The 21,324-nt window shown below is 44.0% G+C and overlaps 1 protein-coding gene across 2 annotated transcripts in view; it reads left to right on the forward strand.

Moving 5' to 3' along the window:
- TTBK2 (tau tubulin kinase 2) overlaps positions 1-21,324 on the forward strand; it is a 206,603-nt gene that overhangs the window by 47,314 nt on the left and 137,965 nt on the right. For both annotated transcript variants that reach the window (XM_090033330.1, XM_090033332.1), the window contains exon 3: positions 7,265-7,412. In XM_090033330.1, the coding sequence (XP_089889456.1) occupies positions 7,265-7,412 (148 nt within the window). The remainder of the gene's footprint in view (positions 1-7,264; positions 7,413-21,324) is intronic.

Raw genomic sequence — 21,324 nt, forward strand, 5'->3', positions numbered from 1 at the left:
ATGGTGGCTTATAATCCATTTTATGATTGACTAACAGGTGTGGGTCATTCTCCTCAGTCAATTCCAAATGGTGAGCTCACAGCTTATAGCAGAAATTATAGTGTTAGTTGTTTTAGTACAGTTGTATAATTGTTTTAGTCCTTATGTACATGACCTTGGACTTTTTTACTACTGCATTTCATCATTTCTATAACCTTAGTTTTCATGTTCATCTAGTTTATCCTGTATGACATCCTGATCACCCTTTCAACCTTGTGTCATCAGTAGGTTTCATTTAACACACTCCTGTTTTTTGTAATGTGGTAGCTTATAGTTACAGATCAATATGAATACAAGTCATCACATTTTGGGATTTTTCATTTCTTTCTTTCCCTTTTTTTGGTGGGGAGTTATCTGTGGTTCACTAATTTTTTTCCATTTGAAAAATTTGCCAGAACTTGTGCATCTATTATTCTGCTACATCAGAAAACCTGTTTGTGTGAATGGGTAGAAAATTACCTTGGTATATCTGATACCTTATATATCTGGGAGTTGTGTAAAGAATTGCAGTGAAAGTGGGTTTTTTTCCAGAATGTTTGCAACTGATGTCATTGTCTTTGTACAAATGTGGAGTACTTACCTGTAATTGTTTGGAATTGCGGAGATCACCAGATTTTTTTTTTGTTAGCTTTTGATTTAATTTAAAATTCATTTTTAACCAGTTAGAGCAGTAGAGAATATTATGAGGCATGCTTATATTTGAAAAAATGACTGTAAAACTGATGTTGATGGGTCCTATGATATATCTCAGTGACATCGTATCTATTTGCCCATCCTCCAGAATGCAAAGTAGATGTGAAGATCAGGCTGCATTTATTCCTTTTCACACATGATCACCAGTAACATAGTGTAGCTTGAATTTACTTAAAAATCCTGTTCAATTCATCAGGGACACTGCTCCAAGTTCATTCTGGAATAAAAATTATAGAAAATCTTAATTTTTGTTCAAAATGTATCCTCTCTAGATACTTATGTGGTTCTTACCATTGTAGCATCTGAACATTTCTCTCAACCAATAAAAAGTATCCTCTTCATCCATCCTGGTGCTGTAGCCCAGGGCAGTTCAACTTCCCTGTGGCCAGGGGGCCATACACAGTGCTATCCATATGCTGTGGGCCTCTGGGATCCCGCCCTCTGCTGTATGGGTAAGGTGGCTGTGGGGGCCTGCAAGCTGCATGTGGGTTGTGATTTGGATTGCCTTGATGTAGCCAAATATTATTCCAATTTGCAGATAGACAACAACTGAGACATAAGAAAGATTTGACTTACTCAGGGTCACATGGGAAGTCTGTAGCTGAGCTAAGAATTGAACTTCGATTTTCTTAGTCACAATCTAGTGTTTCATTTACTGGAACAGAGGTGTCAAGCTCATCCTGGTCTGGATCTAAACTGCTGGGCTTCTCAGTGGGCAGAGTGGGAGGGGTTGTAGCAATCATGGTGGTAGGCGTGGGGCAGGCAGCTTCAGATAAGGTGGATGCTTGCTGTGATGGCCTACCACCAGTTGTGCCACCTCCAAGTGGGGACAGGCTGAGCAGGACACAGTCCTCACATACCCCCCCTGCTGCTTAGTACTATATCTCCTGGGACTTGAGGGGCCTAGATTCTGTAGCAGGACCTGCCCACCACTAGCTGTGTCTCTAAATTCTATGAAGCAGTATGACATGGGTTTTATTTGGCCTGGAGCTCATGTTTGACACCTCAGTACTAGAACATCCTTTCTGTCTATCTCTTTTCTACCTCTATCTCCAGCTTACACATAGACTATGCACACTAGTCTATTAATTTAGAAGATACCATTTTTTTGTTCATTCCCCCATATCAAAGACATTGTAACAGGGCACAGGGCCTTGAGATGTGTGTGCCTGCCACTCCTGCTATGAACATTGTGCCTTAAGAACTGGTGATTGTCATCATAGGTCAGGTGCTTGCACCTAGTTTCATGTTGCACAGAAAATTGCATATAAAACTTCCTGTCCTTAAGCAAGGCAGCAGATGGAAGAGGTCCAAGGTCAGGGTAGAGCTTGGGAGGAGGAGCTGCTTCACCTCTCAGACAGATGGTCTGAAAGGGAGAGATGCCTTTAGAGAACAGGAGCTGGCTGGGGAAAAGCCTAAATTGTGTGGACCTGGGAAGCCCTAGAGTAAAGATTTTAAGGATTGTGAATAATACTGGGAATGGCTACTAAAAGAGAACTGTGTGTTCTCTCCCCTCCTACCTGGAAGATATAAGCCTCTGAGAATTATTACCCTTTTTGGGTTTTGTTTTTCAATTGATTGGCTTTTGTTTGTCTCTTCTACGGTTGATAAGTTTCGATAGAAAGACCTGAAAAGGGTCAGTGCTTGAAATTTTACTTCACTTTCCAGTTAGGTGATACTGCTCACCCACATTTGGTAATGGTTTAAAAATATTTTTCAAGGACACAAGTGTTCCTTCACATAATTTGATGCCTGGGTGGTATGAGATTTGTTTCCATATACGTATCTTTGTTGTCTTTACACTCTGTGACAAGTGTAAAGACCAGACTGTGAATTGAGCATGTGGGTCTCCCATTTGATTGTGAACAGTTCCTCATTGAACTACTCTGTATAGGTTTTGATGTTTCTGACTGCTATTCTGTGAAAGTATCATCTTGTTAAACTATTGTTAACTAATTATTAGTTAAAAATATCGTCTATCATTAGGTTAAGAATACCCATCTGTTCTTATGGCCTAGGGCCTACTTTGCAGAAGGAGGTAAAAAACAAAAGGAAAGGATGGCAGTTGAATAATACTGGAAAGAATTTGTAAAACCTGAAATTCTTCCTCAAGCAAATAACAATCCAGCTGATTAATATGGCATTGTGTCTAACCTATGAATATTGGTGGAATTATTTCACCAGTGAATTCAGTTAACTTTATGCTAGTCTATAAGGACCTGATCCCACTCATATTAGTTAATGGATAGGGACGTTGACTATGTTTGACTGTATTTACAGTAAGATGCAGGTGTTCTCTCTAGAATGTGTAGAAAAATGGACTTTGAATCAAACACTACAAATATAAAAAATTAACAAGCAAGTTAACCTGTAAATATGGAAAACATTACTGTGCAGTTTAACAGTAAAGTACCAAGTGTTGCCTATTTGTTTTGTGATTTGCATGTAACCGTAATGTCTCGTCTGTGCCCTTAGGATTGGGTTAATAGAGATTTGTAACCTGCAGTTTATTTGATTCTGATTTCTCCCATGCTGTATTGTTCCCTATGCAAACATAAAGAAAAGGAAGATCTCTGTCTCCAAAGAGCATATATCCTAAACCAGACAAATTAATGCAGACAAGGACAAGAAGTATGCCATACAAATAAAATGGCCCAGGTGAAGATTGATTCTGACAAGTTAATAAGCTTTAACAAAAATTAAATATTTTGAGTTTCCTGTAGGCATGGGGGAAGTGTACAATCCACAGGGATGCTAACCTTTTTGGATCAGTTTTAAGGAGGTCATTCAAAGCATAAGAAGTGATGTGGAAGAAAAACATGGCAGGGATTGTTGGAAAAATGGACACACATTGAATCTAAGATGATGTTAAAAGGTGAAAGAGTTCAAAAAGACCAGAAAGTTTTGGGGTAATGGGGAGTATTTAGGACTTTGCAGTCAAAGAATGGGGGGCTAAAGGAAGATTTCCAGAGGGCAGTGTGCTTAGAATAGTGAATAATGTTATTGGCTGTTTTCTGTATTGACTTTAAAGGCAGTTGATCTGCATGTGGGGGAGTCGGGGATAAGGAAGTTGTGGGACACAATAATGGAAGCTTTCACCTGGACGGAGTTTGGCTACAGGGACGGAGAAAAGGCTAGATCTTAGAATATGTAAAATAAAGCTGAGTTAACATTGCTTTGAGAAACTTGGCTCTGTTTAATTGACTTTTATGGCATTAAATTCTTTCTTATATTAAATTTGTGCTCTGGTGTGCTTTGAATTGCAAGCATAAAACTTTGCTACTTATTGCTCAGCTATTGATTACCCTTGTGTACTGTATGTCAATGTAGAATGTGATCTGTAGATTTACTTGGTGTATTTTTAATTTGCAATAAGGAAATATCATGATCTAGTTACTATTCCAGCCAGCAAAATTTTTTGACTTCTTTCCCCAGGACAAGCCTGTGGTTTGCTTCCCAGTGGTTAGAAATCTCTTCTCCCCACTTGCCATCCAGGACCTACAGGTTGAATGTAAATAAGTATATTTGGATGTGACTAAATTTGCATGTTGAAATGTATACATTTGTGTGTCATCATGGCGCACAGCCACATGAGACTTTCTGTGTTACAGAGCTTGTCCTCGCTGTAAAGTTAACTTGGGTTCTTATTTGGATCTTCAGTAGTCCTCTTGAGAGAGCTCTGTCCATCTACTTGTTTGTATGTGTGCATCTCTTCTGACCCTGTTCCCCTTCACTGCCCTTATTTGAGTTCAATGGTCCTTTATACCTGGGCTTAGATGGCTTATCAGGAGTGTCATCTAAAAGTCCAAGCAGTACTTGAAGATTGAACTGCTTGCATAATCATTCTGCAGTGTGGATGCAGGCTAAATAAGATGCAGAGGAGTGGGAGGGGAAGGTAAAATCTATCAGTCATTAAACTCCTAGGCGTGTGTTAGAAATGTGTGTGTATCTGAACAGGAGATGCTTGGAAGTTGTGGCATAATCAAATGTTGCATGTTTTAAAGTTGCAAGGCACAAAATGCAAGGCTGCTCTGCAGTGCCCTCAACATTTAAAAGCAGTAGAGTGAGAGGGAAGTGGATTAAAGAGTCTGAAACAGGCCATCTCTTTGCTTATTGGTGGCACCACCTCTTTCTATATTTGACTTCCATATCAGTGTTTGACTTCCATATTCACTCTTAATTTTCTGTAGCTTCTATTGCAATCTTCCTGTTTATAACTTAGGGATGCTTTAGGTGGGGAACTAGTTCAGGTTATGATGGAAAAGGGATAACATATGACCTAAAGCTTATTTCCATTACTATTATTTACTCCACCACAATGCACTTTAAGATGCTGATGGGGCTGGCTGGGGTATAAGTGTGCTTCAGTGCAGGGGATGGCTGCCTGCCAGCTAGCCCCATACTGTAGTGCCCTCAGGCCCAGCCAGCCTCTCTGCAGCGCATTGAGATGGATCAAAACAGCTCTGGGCTGTTAGGTTGACCCCTCCTCTCCTCTCCACCGCAGGCACCCTGCCAGCTGGGGCTGCTTTGCCCTGTCCCAGGTGCATGTTTAAACACAATGCCCAGGAGCAATGAACTCTGGTTAGATATGCAGCGGAGTTTATTCAGCCACATGAATTGCACATGTAGACATGCCCAGTATCATTATAAGTATTTTCTTTTATTTCAAGGTGACAGTACACCTTCAACAGACTACTTTTTTCCTAATTGTGAAGAGGTTATTGAAGTCAAATGGGTGTTAAAAATAGTTATAAACATTTTGATTAAAAAATCCATTGGCTTATCAGTTGTTGTTTTGGTTTAACTATAAAAATGTCTGAATTCAGGTTTGGTGTGTTTTTTTCCCCTTGGGAGGGGGAAAAAATCCTTTGAAAGTCGTCATATTTTAAGCAGCTACTAATTAAGCAAAATTCTCCTTAATTACAAAAGTGAACCTCTTCTGTCCAGTAAACCTAAGGCGTTTGTAAGGTTAGGGAAACTGGTTAGTACCCAAGTGACTTTTTTTATACAGTTTAACTGAGCTGCTATGCTCTTGGCATGGAAGAATTTTAACTATTTGATAAAGACTTTATTTGACTTGCTAAATGTCCCATCTGGATACTTTTAGTAATTTTTTTATTTTTCTGTAGTGGAAGAAACAGTTGGTTTGGATGGCAAAAAAATGACTTAACAAACCTGTCTGAAAGGTGCTATGAAATGCTGTATTTGACATTTTATGCACTTCTTTCTTTTGGCTCTTGACAGATAGAGAGGGCTACAAGATGTAGCCTAGAAAGGAGAAGTGAAATTATGAACACAACTTATTTCATGCTTTTTCAGCTTCCTTTCTTCATGGTAGGAACTTACAAAGATAGATTACTCTCCATCAGATCATTAAATGCATATAGGAGGTATTGTTAGAGAGGCTAATACGCTGGCTCAGTGCCTAGCTGGATGATCACCAGATCATCAGAATGCTTAGACTGCTTTCAGAATAGGGTGGTTGCATGACTTAAACAAATGACATTTAGAAAATCATGGCAGAGTAGAAGTAGTAAAAATGCCATGGGTATATTTTTTAGTGTGATCTTCCCATCACTGTAACTGGAGAGGTGAGAGAGAGAAATTGTTGTATCAGCAAAATCAGTTGGTGAAACAAACCTAGGCCACATACAGTTATGTTTCTACTGGCAGAATCCCTGCTCTTGCAGTAGAAACCATGAGTGTACAAGTTTTTGCTCAATTTCTCTCAAGGAGTATCTGCACTCTTTTTTCCTCCCCCCTTCTCCACCCTCCACAAGTCTAGGGTGGAGGGGAACAGCCACTGTTCCCCAGACCAGGAACACCCTGATCTGGTGAAGGCACAGACTCTGTGTGGGTGGGTGGAAGGGGGGCAGGCAAATGCAGGCAGATGCATGCTGTATGACTGTATGCTCCCTCTCCTGGAAAGATTTCTATTGAGAAATTTCCTCTTATAGAAATGAAGGCCTGTTCATGGCCCTATAATGTGATAACGTTTACTTTTTCCTCGTAATGATGAGATTTTTTTTTAATATCACTGCATGTTTTTGTTAAATGTCATGTGTTGCTAGGAATGGCATTAGTGGAGGTGAGTACTGTGAGCAGTAGTTAAAATACATATTTAAAGGTGATCTTTTCTAAAGTTCTGCGATTTTGATTTTTTTTTGGGGGGGGGGAAGGGGGTTAGCTATGAGGTTAATGCAGCTGCATGCAACAGGGGATGCTGTGATGTTGCTGTGCAGTTTTATACCAGGGACTTTACGTGCTTAATATGTAGTGTGTCTCTTTTTAAAAGAAAAAGTCATTTTAAAAATTACACTGTCCTTCAATATTTGGAGTATGTTTTTAATGGTTAACCATGAGAGTTATTACAGTTTTTAAGCATTGACTGGTCTTACGCATCTGAAAAGAAAAATTATGTTTATTTAAACATTAACATGATAGTTTCATATTGAACATGCATGGGAATATTAATACCTTTGTTTCCTTTGTCTTCTTTTTTTTATATCCTCTCTTATATTTCTCATTGCAGTTGAGGAAGATAGGAGGTGGGGGGTTTGGAGAAATTTACGATGCTCTGGATTTGCTCACCCGAGAAAATGTTGCACTGAAGGTGGAGTCAGCACAGCAGCCAAAGCAAGTTCTGAAAATGGAAGTGGCTGTATTAAAGAAACTGCAAGGTAAGGCTGTGTCTTTAACATATTGCTAAGTTTTGCAACTGCATTCCTGTTCACTAAGGATTGTATTCTGCCATCCTTTCATTGAGTAGCGTGTTTATTATTAATGACAAAGGTGGAGGTGGCTCTTTGTGTATGTTGTCACTATGAAGCCTCTAGATCTAGGCATCCTGGGCAACAAAACCATTTACTTCCACTGTGTGATCTGTTGTAAATAGGATAAGAGAAAAAATCAACAAAAAGACTTTGGAGATCTGAAGTACACTTGAGCTCCAGGTTTAGCTTTGTTCTGGATACTGTCTTACTATATTGTTAGATTTCCTGCTCTTGGTTTTTCTACTCTTACCTTTCTTTTCACATCTCCAGTTAAGATAATGTGCTTTATAAGCTATTCTTGAGTGAGGACCTCCAGATAAAATTCAAGGCAGGAATTATATATTTCTTCTTAGTGGGAAGGTTTCAGAGGATCCTAATATAAAATGGAAACTGTCTTAAAGAATATGGTGATGCTTTAACTCAGGGGTGTCAAACATGATCTGCACGCTGGATCCAGCCCATGAGATCTGGCCCACAGGGCTCTTGGAGGGGAATTTGGGGGCAGGGTGAGCAATAGCAGTGTTAATCTCTGTGTTGTCTTTAGCTGCGGGGGGTGGGGGTTAGTGCTGCTGTTGCCCTCCCTTCCATCAGAAGTGAGTCCAGATCCAGCTTGCTTGGTTGGATCTAGCCTGGAGAGCCCAAACAAGTTTGGCACCCCTGATTTTCACTAATAGAGAACAAAAGAGTTGACTTGTAGAATTCTGAAGCACTTAAAAATGCAACTAGGTAAATTTTCAGGAAAAAAAATGGGCAACTGTGGCTTTGGCTACTCCATAGTCCAGTGGCTGAGAAACTGGCTCCAAGGTCGGACCCAGAGAGTGGTAGTTGGCAAAGTGAACAAAACTCTGGCTTGCATATACTGATGCATCTCGTGCAAGACCCAGGATGTCATACTCCTGCTGTACTCAGCCTTGGTGAGGTTGCAGCTGCAGTACTGTATCCAATTCTGGGCTCCACAATTTAGGAAGGATGTGGAGGATCTTGAAAGAGTCCAGAGGAGAGCCACGTGCATGATCAGAGGGCAGGAAAACAGGCCTTATGAAGAGAGGATGCAAGCTATGGGACTCTTCACCCTGGAGAAGCGCAGGCTCAGGGGTGACTTGGTGGCAGCCTGTAAGCACATAAGGGGTGTGCATCAGGATCTGAGGGAACGCCTGTTCACCAGAGCACTCCAGGAGATGACAAGGTCCAACGGTCACAAACTCCTCCAGGATCATTTTAGGTTGGACATAAGGAAAAACTTTACTGTTTGAGCCCCCAAGGCCTGGAACAAACTCACCCCAGAGGTGGTGCAAGCACGTACTCTGGACTCTTTCAAGAAACATTTGGACACTTATCTTGCTGGGGTCCTTCAGCCCTAGCTGACTTCCTGCCCCTTGGGCAGGGAGCTGGACCCAGTGATCTTAAGAGGTCCCTTCCAGCCCTAATGTCTACGAAAAGTATGAAAATCCAATTTTGTCAAACATTTTTTGTTTTTTGGGAAAGCAATTAAGCTTTCAGATAATAAAACTAAAGATTATTTAACTATTTTCATACAATCAAACTTTGGAGGATTTGATGCATGCAGTACCAGAAATATACTGTCTGCAGCATCAGGGTTCCAGAGTACATTTTGTAATGATATTACTTACAGATAAAATCTAACATTTGATATTGAGGCAAAATTGTAAAACATGGGTAAAATAACTAAGTATTCAGGGGTAGGTGAGGGGTTAATATTTTGAGTATTGGAGGATCCATGTTACTCGGACAAAAAAAGAATAGTTTTTGCACCTAGAGTGTTTCGAGTACTGTTTGCTCAACAGACAAGAAGTTGGACTAATGCAAGTAAAATTATTTTCTGGCATAGACTACCTAGCAGGAAGCATTTCTGGTCACTTTTCTATTTCTGCGGGGTGTCCGAGTACAAAGACAAAAGGTTTCAGAGAGAGACACAAGGAAGAAAATGGCCAATAAAAGGCTGTTTGCAAGGCAACTTTACAGCTGTTTCTCGCATAATATTGTCCTTTCTGTTCCACATGACCCATAGGAAGTTGACTTGAACTACTAGTTGATATGATTTACTTTCTTCAAGTCCTTCCCTTGACCTGTCCCATTGCTGATATAGAGGAGGCTAAATGGCAGAGAATTTCAGTTATTTTTGTGAAAATGTTTTGATATTTAATGTCCTTTCTGACCAGGTTCAATGCACATCTAATATATCTTCTTAAAGATTTTATTTTTGCTGTCTTGAGAGACATATTTCCCTTTCTCATGATATACTGATTTCATTCTGACAAAGCTGAAGTCAAAGACAAAATACTTCAGGGTAGGGAGCACTTTGGTAGCAGTTCTCTTCTCCTAGTATTTTCATACATTTCATAGACATTAGGGCTGGAAGGGAACTCAGAAGATCGAGTCCAGCCCCCTGCCCAAAGGGCAGGAAGTCAGCTGGGGTCATAGGATCCCAGCAAGATAAGTATCCAATTTGCTCTTGAAGGTGTTCAATGTAGGTGCTCGAACCACCTCCGGTGGCAGGCTGTTCCAGACCTTGGGGGCTCAGACAGTAAAGAAATTCCTCCTTATGGCCAGCCTGAAATGGTCTCGCAGTAGTATATGACTGTTCGACTTCGTCATCCCTTGGGGCGCTCTGGTGAACAAATGTTCCCCCAGATCCTGGTGGTCACCCTGATAAACTTCTAGGTGGCCATCAGATCACCCCTGAGCCTACGCTTTTCCAGGCTGAAGAGTCCCATGGTTCTCAGTTTGTCGTTGTAAGGTCTGTTTTTTCCTGACCTCTGATCATGGATGTGGCTCTTCTCTGGACTCTCTCAAGCTTCTCTACAAATCAAAAAGGATGTGGAGCCCAAAACTGGACACAGTACTCCAGCGGTGGCCTCACCAAGGCCAAGTACAAGGGGAGAATGACGTCCCAGGATTTGCTTGAGAAGCATCTATGGATGCAAGCCAGCATTTTGGTCACTTTACTAGCTGCAGCATCGCATTGGAGGCTCATGTTCATCTTGTGGTCAATGATGACCCCCAAGTCTCTTTCTTCCGTAGTACTAGCCAGGATAGCACTGCTGAGCCTATAAAGATGCTGCAGGTTTTTCTTCCCAAGGTGGAGAACCTTGCATTTTTCGGTGTTAAACACCATCATGATCAGGTTCTTGTCCGTCCATTTGCTGATTCTGTCCAGGTCAGCCTGGATCACCCACCTGTCTTCTGGTGTGGATGCTATGCCCCAAAGTTTGGTGTCATCGGCGAACTTGGCCAGTCCGCTTCTGACTCCAATGTCCATATCATTAAAGAAGATGCTGAACAATATGGGTCCAAGGACAGAGCTTTGGGGGACCCCACTGGTCACAGGACACCAGGATGAGTGACTTCCATCAATTACTACCCGTATGACCACGGAGCCAATTTCCCAGCCAGTGGATCATGGTGGAGCCAAGGCCACAATTGGCCAGTTTGGCCAAGAGGTGATCATGGGATACCAGATTGAAGGCTTTTTTGAAGTCAAGATATATGACATCAAGCTCTTCTCCCTTGTCCAGGTGATAGGTCACCTGGTTGTAGAAGGAAATGAGATTGGTCAAGCAAGACCTACCCGCAACAAACCCATGCTGGCTATCCCTCAGGATGTTGGCGTCAGACAGTCCATTAAGGATGGCCTCTTTAATAAACTTTTCTAAGATCTTCCCTGGGATATAAGTCAGGCTGATAGGCCTATAGTTTGCTGGATCCACTTTCCTCCTTTTCTTGAAGATCGGGACCACATTGGCCTTCTTCCAGTCTTCGGGCACTACACCAGAGTGCCAGGAGTTCTCATAGATCCCTGCCAACAGCTGGGCTATGATGCTTGCCAGCTCCGTGGGTACCCTGGGGTGTAGATTGTCAGGGCTGGCTGACTTGAAGGTATCCAGCTTCTCAAGGTGTTGCTTCATGAGGTCAGCATTAATGGAGGGCAGAGGTTCTCCCTCACCCAGACCTCCCTGTCCCGTAGTGGGCATGGGCATCCCATGGGAGTGGTGAAAGACCGACGCAAAGTATCCATTTAATAGGTTGGCTTTTTCCTGGGTGTCAGTTGTCAGTTGCCCCATCTGGTTCAGCAGGGGTCCAGTGTTGCCCTTGCTTTTCCTCTGGCTCCCCACATATCTGAAGAAAGACATTTTATTGTCCATGAGGTTACTTGGAGTTCAGTTGCAGCCTTGGCTTTCCTGGGTTGCTCCCTGCAGGACCAGACCAGCGCAGAATAATCCTCCTTGGAGGTGCATTCCATTCTCTGTCCTTTGTAGGCCTTTCTTTTTAGCCTCAGGAGATCTGCTAGGTCCCTGGAGAGCCAGGGGGGCTGCTGAGCTCTCTTGCTGCCTTTTCTCCGAGATGGAATAGAATTAGCTTATTTGAAAGCGTCAAGTCATTTTTAACTCGTAGTGGCTGAACACGTCTATGGAGCTGAAATGTTTCAAATGACCACGGTAAGAGAATTGGGGAACTTTCTGCTTATAACCTTAACTACCATTGCGTGAGGTGTTTGCTGTTGAAGGGAAGACCTGGTTCTTGCTTCAGTACTCAAATGGATAAGTGAAACCATTCTGAATCCTTTTGAAGGATAGATATCTATTTTTTGTTCTTAATATATTAAATTAATTGATGGATTAAAATTTAAGGGGTTTAAGAAAGGTTTAGGCTTTATTAAAGCATTTGAATGAGCAAAAGTTGGCAGTTTCACCCTAAAACATCGGAACATTTGAGCTCATGTATAATTTTAAGCACTTTTCATCAATGAGGCATACAAAACATCTCTAGCCTTCTCCACAAAGAAACATCAGGACTGGTGAGATGATAATGGTAGGGAAATTTAGGCTCTTATTGACAGAAAAATAAGAGCCTTCAAAGTTTGGCAAAATGACATCAACTCTAAACAGAAGCAAGACATTTATTACCACATTGAAGCCAAGACCCAGAGAAAATTTGAAAGGGAAAGAACAAATGATGGGAGGACAAAGCAAAAGAGATTCAGAAGCTTGCCAATGGCCATGACATGCATAGTTTCTTCAGCACAACTAAAGATATTTGTGGGCCAAGCACACAAGGAGTCTTCCCTCTGAGGTCCAGGGATAGATTAACACTCTTTAAAGACAACTCTACAATCACTGTGTTCACTGTGAAAGGAGCAGTTTCAAGAGTTTCTGAAGCAAGTTTCTACTCTCGAAGACAATACCATTGAAGCCATTCCAGAGCACCCCATTAAGGGCTACCTTGCAGCTCCATCAACTTATCAAGATGCCTTGGAAGGCATTAGGCAGATGAAGAACAACAAAGCATGTGCTTCTGCTGGAATAGCAGGTAAAATTTAGAAGCACGATTGGAAAAAGGCTCCTCCACTAACTACATGTCATTATTATAGTTTCATTGTGCTTGGGGTCAGAAGGGACCTAAATGGATCATTGGGTCCGGCCCCTTCCCCCGGCAGGAATGGGTGCTGCAATCATATCACCCCAGCCAAATATCTGTCCAGCCTCCTCTTGAAGACCCCCAAGGTAGGAGAGAGTACCACATCACTTGGGAGTCCATTCCAGAGCCTGACAGCCCTAACCATAAAGTAATGTTTCCTGATGTCCAGCCTGAACCTTCTCCCTAACAATTTGTGGCCATTATTCCTAGTAACCCCAGGTAGTGCCTGGGGGAACAGAGCCTCCCCCAATTCCCATTGGTCCCCCCTGGTGAGTTTGTACACAGCCACCAGATCCCCTCTCAGCCTTCTCTTGTGGAGGCTGAATAGGTTCAGGCCCTTTAGCCTCTCCTTGTAGGGCCTGCCCTGTTGCTTTTTGACCATACCAGCAGCCCTCCTCTGGACCCTCTCAGTGCTAGCCACCTCCCTCTTGAAGTGCAGTGCCCAGAACTGGACACAGTACTCCAACTGTGGCCTGACCAGTGCTGCATAGAGGGGAAGGATCACCTCCCTGGACCTGTTTGTGATGCATCTGTAGATGCATGACAAGTTGCAGTTAGCCTTGCTGACCACTTCCTCACATGGTGGCTCATGTTCATCCTGGCGTCAACAATGACTCCAGGATCCCTTTTTGCCACAGTGTTGACAAGAAGGGTATTCCCCAGCCTATAGGTGTGTTGCTGGTTCCCTCTCCCTAGATGCAGTACCTTGCACTTGTCTGCATTGAACTCCATCCTATTCTCATCAGCCCACCTCTGCAACCTGTCTAGATCTAGCTGGATTCTGTCCCTCCCCTCCAGTGTGCCCAGTTCGCCCCACAACTTGGTGTCATGAGCAAATTTGGACAGTGCGCTTTCCACACCCACATCCGGATCGCGGATAAAGGTGTTGAACAGTACCAGCCCTAGGACCGAGCCCTGGGGGACTCCACTGCCTACATCCCTGTAGGTCGAAAACGACCTGTCTGCCACCACTCTCTGGGTGCGACCATCTAGCCAGTTTGCCACCCATCTGACTGTGTAGGCATCAATGCCACAGTCACCTAGTTTTTTTTTAAGAGAATGTGGTGGGAAACTGTCAAAGGCCTTCTTAAAGTCCAGGAAGGTGACATCCACCCCGTCACCCTCATCCAGGGACTTTGTGACTTGATCATAAAAAGAAACCAGGTTAGTCAGGCAGGACCTGCCCTCAACGAACCTATGTTGGTTGCCCCTGAGCATTACCTCTCCTGCTGGGCTCTTGCAGATGTGCTCCGTGATAATTTTCTCAAAGGTCTTTCCGAGGACCGAGGTAAGACTGATTGGGCTGTAATTGCCAGTATCCTCCTTCCTCCCCTTTTAGTAAATGGGGACCACATTGGCCCTCTTCCAATTCTCTGGTACCTGGCCAGTGCCACACAAGCGCTCATAGATCTATGCCAGGGGCCCTGCTATGACCCCCGGCAATTTCCTCAGCACCCTCAGGTGAAGAGCATCTGGGTCTACTGGTTTTATATATGTCCAGCCCCCCCAAGAGTTCCCAAGTAGGTAATCCCTGGGCATGGGTGCCGCCCCTGAGTCAGTCCACAGTTCTAGTGGGGGAAATGGCTTGGTCTGTGTTCAGGAATATGGAGGCAAAGAATTCATCAAAGAGGTCAGCTTTTTTGTTTGCTGCAATCACCATATTGCCAAGCCTATCCTGCAGGGACACCATGTTACCTGGTGCTGCCTTCTTACTCCCTATGTATTTGAAAGAGGATTTTTTATTATCCTTAATTCCGGTCGCTAGCCCTAGCTCCATCTCTGCTTTGGCCTTCCTAACTGCTTCCCTGCAGTCCCAAGCAACAGAGATGTAATCCTCCTTGGTGATAGCCCCTTGCTTCCAGTGTTTGTACGCCTCCTTTTTTTTGCCCTCAGGCATCCCCGGATGCCTTTGCTGAGTCATGGGGGCTTCTTAGCACTCCTACCCCCGTGGGTGTGCACTGGGACTGACTCCCACTGAGCTCGGAGGATCGTCTCCTTGAGGAACAGCCACCCATCTTGAACCCCCATCTCACTGAGGCTCTGAGACCCCAATGCCTCTCCTTATTATGAAAAACTGGAAATGCGAACAGATTCCCAGTGACTTGAGAGATGCTAGAATCTTTACCGTATTCAAAAAAAGATTGCAGCAATTGTCATGGTATTGTATTCTTGTGCAGAGCTGGGAAGATCCTCACTCACATTCTCCTAGTAGACTCAAATTCTTCACTGAGGAGATTTTACCCGAGTCCTAGAATTGCTAGAAGCACAATAGATATAGTCTTTGTTCCTAGACAGCTGCAGAAGTGAAGCAAGCATTGCTGAAGTCTTCATGTGGCTTTCATTGACTTGACTAAGGCCACTGATTCAATCAATAGAGAAGCCGTGTAGAACAGGCTTGTTCAGCATACAGCCTGGGGGCTGCCATGTGGCCCACCAAGTCATTTTCTGAAGCCCGAGGTGCTGCGATAGGAAACTAAAGTAAACACTGTTTACTTTCATTCCCACCCCTTGCCCTTCCCCCAGTCCCTGAGCAGATTCCTAATGGCTGCTGAAGGGCTGGGAAAGGGACAAGGTTCCCACATGCACTGCCGTCAGCTTGATGTTGCCGATGTGGTGCGTGTGGGAAGAGGAGTAGCCGTGTGAGGCTCGGGACAGGATAAGTCCAGCCGGAGCAGCAGGGGCTCAGCTGCACTTTCCCCCTACCTGTGCTGGTCAGTCCCAAGCAGCAAATGGCTCCACTGCCGCTTCTGCTGGCTGGTGCCGACCCGGGCAGGTCTGTCACATCAGGAGCAGAATGTAGCTGAAGCCAGACTCCCACATGCTGCTGGGGACGGGAGGAGCCCAGCCAGGTCGACACCGGCCAACAGAAGTGGCAGGGGAGCCATGTGCCACTCGGGACTGACGGGTGCAAGTAGGGGGAAAATGCAGCTCAGCCCTTGCTGCTCCAGCCAGGCTCGTCCCATTCTGAGCGGCATGCGGCTTCGCCGTAGCTTCTGCTGGTCGGTGCAGACCTGGCTGGGCTCCTCCCATCCCCAGCAGCTTGTGAGAAGCTGGCTTCAGCCGCATGCTGCTTCGGATGGGACGGACTCAGCTGGGTCAGCACCGGCCAGGAAAAGTGGCATGCAGCTGAAGTTGGCTTCCCACATGCTGGTGGGGATGGGAGGAGCCTGGCCGGGTCTGCACCGGCCAGCAGATTGGTATAATGTGACAGGCCTATGGCTGGGGGGGGTGTCAGGCTTCCTAGATCTGAGACCTGATGTAGGCTATGGCACAGAGACTCACTCTGCAACAATGTGCTAATAAACTTGTGTCTGTACCTGCCAGGAACCCAAGTAGCAGGTGGTTGATACCTGGAAAGCTCGTGAGTAAAAACTGCTTATTGCTTTCTGTGTGGCCTTCAAAATGTTTTTATCTTACTAAAATATGCCATACTTTGTGAGAGTCATTGCCTCTGTATAAGAAAGCAGAATCATAGCCACTGAACTAAATTCATGCCCCGTGGGAATAATCACAATTCAGCAAAATGGGCCGGAAGGAAGAGCCAGAGTTCTAAGCGTGCACCCTAAAAGAGGCCACGAAAGAGCCAGAAGCACAACCTTAGAACCAGGACAGCTATCTGGTGACAGCAGTCCAGTAGACATGATGGGAATCCTCTACTCTCATGAGATTTAGGAAAGCAAGAGGACATGAGAGCAACATGTAGGCAGAGACAGTTCAGGGCCTTGGAGCCATGTTAATAAGTGAGGACAACTGTGTTCCCACTCTGGTCAGTGACTAATTGTGGGTACATCTTCAGTAGCTTCAAGCCACTCAAACCTGCTGCCAAAAAATAAGCCCTTCCTACTCACTTACACTTTAACTGCTCTGAACTGGAAATGAGGCAGTGAGGGCCCTTCCAGGTTGGTCCAAGGACAGTAGAAGCAGGTCACACACCGAGTGAGAGATGTTCCCAGAATGTCCTCATCACCACATTTCTTCTGAAAAGCAGGGATATCCTGAGGTTCATTTAATGTTTGTAAAATGCTTGGAGAGCCCCACATAGATGCACTCCATAGAAATGCAAAATATATTTTGACTTTATTTGGCTGACACCTTGGGCTGAGATTTTCAAAGCTGAGTCAAAAGGCTAACTTCCATTAAAATTAATGGGATTTAGAGGGCTCCAAATCTTTTATGACAGCTTGGTAACATGGTGTGGCAGGGCACTATGTGTGCCTGCCACTTTAAGGCCCTGGAGCTGGCGGCTGCCAGATGCCTAATGAGGGTGTCCATTTTAGGTTCAGGGCTGCCCATATAAACAGGCCGGTTTAGCTGTAAGAGGCCAGGCAACAACACTGCCTGGCCTGAGGGCTGCTGAGTTTCGTCCAGAGGTAAGGGAGGAGCTGTAGGGGATGGTAAGGAGGCTCCTAGTCCTGGGTACGACCTAAAACTGCACCCTGTTGGAACTGGGTGGCCTAGTGGGGCTCTCAGTGGTGCGGGAGCCCCAGGAAATGCCAGGCTAGTTACCACCCTGGTGAAAGGTGGGTCAGGGCACCTTAACCCCTAGCCCCCAGCACTGGGTGGGTTACCCCTTTATGTGTAGGGCCCAGGGGGTGAACCCCTAAAGGGAGTGAGGGGCTAGAAACTCAATATCAAGGGTTTGACCTTTCTTAAATGATAGTCTGTTTATTGATGTTTGCTGTTTTATATTATCGAGTATCGCCTATTCCTGCAAAAGAAGGATTTGAGTTTAACAGGTTTAGACAGCAGTGTTCCCTTTGATTCGGGGAGCATTCAAAGAAGCTATGGAATAATTTTATGTGCAGGGCTCTAAATCTGGATTGCTGTACATGTACCTATTTGTCTTTTTGGAGTTCTGCATTTCTCTTGAATAAAGTGCTTCAACGATAATCTAAGTCTGATACCATTTAAATCTGCAGTGATTTCTGCTTCTTGATTTTAGTCCTCCTTTTGTTCTTTACTATGAAGTAGAAAATTTAGCATATTAGTTACGACAGGGTGTCAAACTCACCTGCATTTCCCTTCTCTCCCCCCTCCCCACCCCAACCCAAATCCAAACCTGGTGGCGGGGCAAGTAGCAGCATGGGGGATAACACAGCCCCCCTTGCTGAGTGGGTTAGCCAAGTTCCACTCTCTGTCGTAGTAGGACATTTGCTATTTATCTTTAAAAGTATAAAGTACTTGGATGGCAGAGAAACACCTCTTTTACTTGCACCATAGAAGAATTTGGGACATAAAATTTCATAATAAAGATGGATTGGTATACAGGTCCGTCTGTCTTGCTTAATTCATTCTTCTTTTTGATGTCCTTATAACTTATTGTCATTGTACCCATAAACAAGAGAAATAGCCTTTTATGCTATGGAATATATTTTCATGAGATAAGGGCAACCTTGACACTTCCTGGTGGTGTAGCAATGAGTAAGTTTATCATCTTTAGAATATTCCTTTGATTTTTAAATACCCATTCCTTTTTTGCTTCTGCTCGCTTTGTTCTTCAGCAAAGAGGGAAGAAGGGAAATGGAAAAAGCCCTGCTGCCAAACATTGCAGATACAGCATTCACAAGGATCCTTCTTACCAAGGCAGGAAATTTTTTTTTTTTCCTTGTGGTTTTTTTTTCTCCTTTCCTTGTTTTTTTTCTCCTTCCAAGTGAAAAGCAGGAGTGAGCAGAATGGAGAAACACAAGCCAGGCTTCCCTGTCTGCCTCCTCCACATGGATGAAAACAAGTGTGGGTGGGGGTGTGGAAAAAATAAATAAATACAAATCCTGTTTCTGCTCTCTCTGCTTTGAAGTTAGATGGTGAGAGTTTGGTTTTGTAGGAGGATGTATGCATTGTAGAGAGGTTGGGGGAGAGACAGACCTGCATGGGGACTAGTACTTGCTGTTTACCCTTTGTGTCCCTGGTGGCCAGCCAGGGTCATGTCTGACTTTTGGTTACTGTCTTGCTTGTTAACTAGGATTGAGTAGAGGCAGTTGAGAAGCAGCAGAGAAACTGCCTGCAGAATTGGCACCAAAATGTCACTTAGTGGCACAGAGGAAGTTCTGAAGGAGGAATGCTGGCTTCTTGACTTCAACCCAGCCAGCTCTTTGAGCTTGGCTAGCAAAAAGCAGGACTGGGACAGCCAGAACTTGTGCCACTTAGCAGTTTCATCACTGATTAAGACTGTACAAGTTGTTCTCAGATGTAATGTAAATGGGAATGACACCTAAAAGAATTACCTGGAACTCGTCAGCAGAGGAGCATTCAAAAGAGTATCATGACTGTTCATCCCAGTTTGTCATTCCATTGACTTAAATAATGTTCCAAGAGCAATGCATTTGGCCCAGTTTGTTTTTATTCTGAAGAGATTACCCCTCATCTTACATTCGCATACAAAGAAGCCTGATTAAATGCGTCATCTGTCATTAAATTGCTGCTGAAAGCAACACGTGCTCATCGATGGAAACTGACTATGAAGTTGATTAAATGCAGCCAACACTGAGCATGACTATAAAACACATGGCCCACGTGGGACAAACATACTGACGGGAACCTTTGTGTGTGAGGAGGGGTGGGGGTTGGGGCTTAAAAACAAAATAAAACAAAAAGAAACAGGCAAGTGTTGCCTCTGCAGAAAACTGGCACTGTGCCTGGGGGTACTACAATACCAGGCTGGCACCAGGAGACCCAAAGCCAGCCCTGACACCTTCCCTATGGTACCAGAAACGCTATATTTGAATTTAGCCAAAAGGCCAAGACACTGATGGAAACTGACCACAAGAACAGGTTAGCGCGATAAATTTTGTGGGAGTGTCCATTATGCTCAGTCTTCTCGATGCTGACTCTGTTTCGAAGAGCCACAACAATGAATATATTTCAGCTTCCTCTTCACCCTCACAGCTGGGCTGTTCCTTTGTTTCCCATTTCTAATAAGTCCCGTTTCTTCACCAGCTTTAAATGTCTGGCAAGCATCACTGAACAGGGCCCCAAACACCTTCACCCAGCATCCCTTTCTCTCAGCCTCTTGCATATGATTAGTGTGGCCCCACCCTCTGTGAGGTGAAGCTGGACCAGGTTGCCCTATACCTCATCTACATATAAATTTTTGGAGGATCCCAGGACTTGTAACAAGAACACCTGGTTCTAGTTATGAGTGGAAGGCTAATTACCACATGGATCCTTTGTAGGGAATATCTGAAGTACATGCACATACTGAGCAGTGCTGAGCTGTGGGGGTCACCTGGGCTTGAAATGCTGTTGTCTCTGCTGGGGCTCAGTCCAATGACTTATATGGTAAATCATGAGCTTTTTGGCTTTGGACTTTTAGCATTCATTGTTTGTACTACATATGCCTGCCATGGTTTTGAGAGTATCTGAAGCCCCAGACTGAGGAATCTGGGATGGCTGATACTTGCCAGTGGTAGCACCATATAGACCTAAAAGACTGAGTTCTGTTCAGGGATTTAGAACTGATTTGGCTAATTCAACCTGGAGCATGAAATTTGGGGGGCAGGAAAAGAAAGAAAAGTTTGTATTACATACAAGTCCAGCCTGAAGACCAGCCCAGCGATGCACATTCAGCTCTGTGGATGCATTTGACACCACAGTTTAGCCCAGAATCTGGTCTCTCACAGTGACAGGAGAGGATGCTTTGGAGAAGTGAGGGCCTACCTATCTGGCAGGTGTGCCAGAAGCTAAACCCTGCACTCTGCCATATGTTGCAACCAAAGAGTGTCAGTGTCATTTATGGCATGTGTGCTAAGGGTTGGCTACCGCCACTTTGGAGGGAGAGCATATGAACGAGGTATATCTAGAGTCATCTGTTCCCTCTGATATACTCTCTGGCATCCACTATCATTGGTTTACGGATGCCAGAGGGTACATCCCTGACTATTCTGTTTAATAGTTATTGATGAATCTATCCATGAGTTTGTCTAGTCCTCTTTCTTCTACAGCATTTGCCTCTGCAACCTCCTGTGGTAATGAGCTCCACAACTTAACTATGCTTCAAGTAAAAAAACATTTTTTTGTCTCCTGCTAACTTTCCTTTTTTTTTTTTTAGCAGGAAGCTATAATTGTATCCTTTAGATTTTTCCTGTCCACTCTAACAGACTTTCCTTGATTATGTTTGCTTTAAGAGGGAGTTGTTTTTGTGGAGCTGTAATTCCCTGTCTAAACAAGTGAGACTGTACTATCTAACCTTCCAGTTATTATTCCACGGTTCTCCAAGTGAGATGGACTATGAATACGTTTCTGGGAAAGGGGGATAAGCTTTCATGTATCTGTTATTTTGACAGGCATGTATCTGTTCTTACAAATTCCCACCCCCCCCCCAAAAAAAAAAAAAAGAAAAGAAAAGAAAAAGATTGGCTGTCAAGTGTGCTAAAAATTTGCTTTGTTC

This window comes from Crocodylus siamensis, chromosome 2 (assembly GCF_052110815.1).
Source record: "Crocodylus siamensis isolate JL-2025a chromosome 2, ASM5211081v1, whole genome shotgun sequence".
Lineage (NCBI taxonomy): Eukaryota > Metazoa > Chordata > Crocodylia > Crocodylidae > Crocodylus > Crocodylus siamensis.